The sequence below is a fragment of the Arachis ipaensis genome, chromosome B10, assembly GCF_000816755.2.
Source record: "Arachis ipaensis cultivar K30076 chromosome B10, Araip1.1, whole genome shotgun sequence".
Classification (NCBI taxonomy): Eukaryota; Viridiplantae; Streptophyta; class Magnoliopsida; order Fabales; family Fabaceae; genus Arachis; species Arachis ipaensis.
The window spans coordinates 6,610,254-6,613,378 of record NC_029794.2 but is presented as its reverse complement, the minus strand read 5'-3'; the positions used below and the strand labels follow the sequence as shown (position 1 = coordinate 6,613,378).

General features: G+C 27.3%; 1 protein-coding gene across 1 annotated transcript; it reads left to right on the top strand.

Annotated features, from left to right (window-relative positions):
• Positions 1,314-2,039, top strand: LOC107623395 (pathogenesis-related protein 1). The gene has a single exon (XM_016325633.2). The coding sequence runs from the start codon at positions 1,404-1,406 to the stop codon at positions 1,902-1,904; it is 501 nt and encodes a 166-aa protein (XP_016181119.1). The 5' UTR covers positions 1,314-1,403; the 3' UTR covers positions 1,905-2,039.

Genomic DNA, 3,125 nt, shown 5'->3' with positions numbered 1-3,125 from the left:
GCTGGATTGGGGTTTACGTGTAAGAAAGATTTTTCATTTATTAAACTATATATATATTTCTAAATTAATTTTTTTTAATAAAAAATGACTACAATACCTTTATTATAGAAAATAATTAAAATATTCTTATTTTATATATATATATATATTTTAAAAAAATTCTAAATTCTAACCCTACGATAGAAAAATAAAGGACTAAAATTTAAGATTCTCAAAATTAATATATATAATAGAAGTATTTTAGTCATTTTTTATAATAGGGTATTGTAGTTATTTTCTATAAAAAATAATATTAATTCAGACCAGTTCATTTTTCAGTCAAATTAATTTATTTAGTCTAATTTTAACAAAAATAACACAATTTAATCGATTATATACTTTAAATTTTAATTATTAAAAAAACATCTTTATAAAAAGACGTTTTCAACGTCTTTATTTGAGTTTGAGTGTCTCCCGAAAATTAAACTCTATCAAAATAATACTGTCTCTCTAATATTAGTTCAATTTTATTTTATCTATTAATTTTAATACAAATTTTAATTCTGTTTTAATTTATTTTTTAAAAATATTAAAAATGAGCTTCCGAAATATTCTATTAGAATGGCTCTAAATTACTACTTACTCAATTAGCTATAGAAATGTCAAATTCACAAGATTTTTCATTTATAGATAAGACATAAATAACTTGTATAATATTTGAGTGGTTCTCTTCTTATTAAGACCTTTACTATGAGTAGCTCTTAGAATATGGTGAAAGTTTATCGCACTTATTTTGATCATCATTTACAAAAATTGTTGCAAGATTTTTCTTCTTGGAAGAAGGAAAAAAAAAAAAAAAAGGAAAAATGCCATAAGTGAAAGTTTATCGCACTTATTTTGATCATCATTAACAAAAATTGTTGCAAGATTTTTCTTCTTGGAAGAAATAAAAAAAAAAAAACAATGAAAAATGCCATAATCACTTAACTGGTTATTCATCTACATTTTTTTCGTTTGAAGTCAAACATACAAATTCCATTCAATACTCAAACGTTAATTCATGATGATGATGATGATGTATACGTGGCAGCCATGACCAACTAGTTAATAATTTTTTGACGATAAATAGTTCGTAACTTGCAACTGGTTTAAACGACCGAACAACTCGATAGGTACCAGAATTTCTAAATAATTAGTTGATTAATTTTCACGTTAGTTTTCCTAAGTCCTCTCCGTATACACTACCATTTTGAAAATTCTACTAGTGTTTATTATTTTCCACGAGAAAATCACAATAAATAGATCACAATATTAAGTCCAATATTGTCATCAAACCCCTTAATATATATACCCTAGAACACAAATAATATATGCATATATTAGTACTATAAGAAAATATATTGATCTTGAAATAATATCACAACATGGGTGTGACTAAGATCTCAACAATGCTTCCTCTCATGGCTGCCATAACCCTAACCATATTATTATTATCACAAGTTTGTTATGCACAAGACGCACCCCAAGACTACATCAACGCTCACAACAATGCCCGTTCCCAAGTTGGGGTTGGTCCAATGACATGGAATGCAACCCTTGCTTCTTTTGCACAAAACTATATTAACACACTCAAAGGAAGTTGTAGCTTGGTGCACTCTGGGGGTCCTTATGGAGAGAACCTTGCAGGGAGTACCGGCGATCTTACGGGCACGGCCGCGGTGAACTTGTGGGTGGCGGAGAAGCAATACTATCACTACAACTCTAATTCTTGTGACTCCGGCAAGGTTTGCGGCCACTATACTCAGGTGGTTTGGCGCAACTCGATTCATCTTGGGTGTGCCAAAGTGAGGTGTGATAATGGAGGAACAGTTATAAGTTGTAACTATGCTCCCCGTGGCAATATTGTTGGCCGAAAACCTTACTAGCTGATTGCATACATGCATCATGCATGTTATATTATCGCTTGTTTCCACTTTCCATTAAGCAGTTGTTAGCAACTGCTTAATATATAATTTTAAATAGAAATAAGGAAAAATTAATAATAATAATGATGTTTGTTATATTTTATTTTAATTATATTTATTCACCTTTTAATATTATTTTTTATTTTTTCTCTAAGTCATCGCGCTATTTTCTCGTGGCTTCTAATAAATACTTATATTTATAGGTTTCTTCTCATGGCATAGATTTGGAGAATACGATGATATATACGATCTATGAACTGAATATATTTGCATATTTGTTTAGAAAGATAGTTTAGAGACGAAAAAAAAAACTCAGCAAATGTAGTTCCTCTAAGTAGCAAGCCAGCAAGTATCATTAATTTCTAATGGTAATAATTAAGGGAATTTGCATCTATATTATCTAGAGTTTAGGTTATAAGGCCGTAAACCCATTTCATATTATTTTTAAACGAGAGGTGTTATACGTAATAGAGGTATAGGCCAGTACTTTAGTCTCTAGAATTCTATGGATCATTAAAATAGTTTTGGACTTTTAAAAATAATTAAATTAATTCCTGAATTTATAAATAATGAATTTCTTTTATTTTTAGCTTAATTTAACTGCATTTAATATAGTACTAATATGAAATATTAAAATATCAGCATTATATTATATCTTAAATAATTAATTTGGCACATTTATTTGATCATTTTGTTACTTTAATATTGGAGATTTTATTTTAACATTGTATTAACGAAAGTTGAACTAGAGACAATTGAATATTTATTCACTATTTGTAGATTTATGAATTAATTTAGTTATTTTTAAAAGTCATGAATTATATATTTTAATGAGCGCTCAAAATTTTAGAGACCAAAATTAATACTTCTAATATAATATGACCATAAACATTTAATTATACTGCACAAACAAATAATTGAAAAATGACAAAAAAAATATTAATAAAATAAAAAAATGAAGAGAAAAAGATGCATCTATCAACTGAGGAATAAAAATAGATTCAGATCAGACCAGATTTTAAAAAGCTAAGTCTGTATGTATTATTGCAGTGTGATCTTGGCAGTAGGTTTATTAAAAGTTAAAACCTTGTTTAGATGCTGAATTTAGCATGTTCAAAAATTTAGTCTAACCTAAAATTTATTAACAAGTCTGTTAATTAATAAATAAAAAATTTACATTGA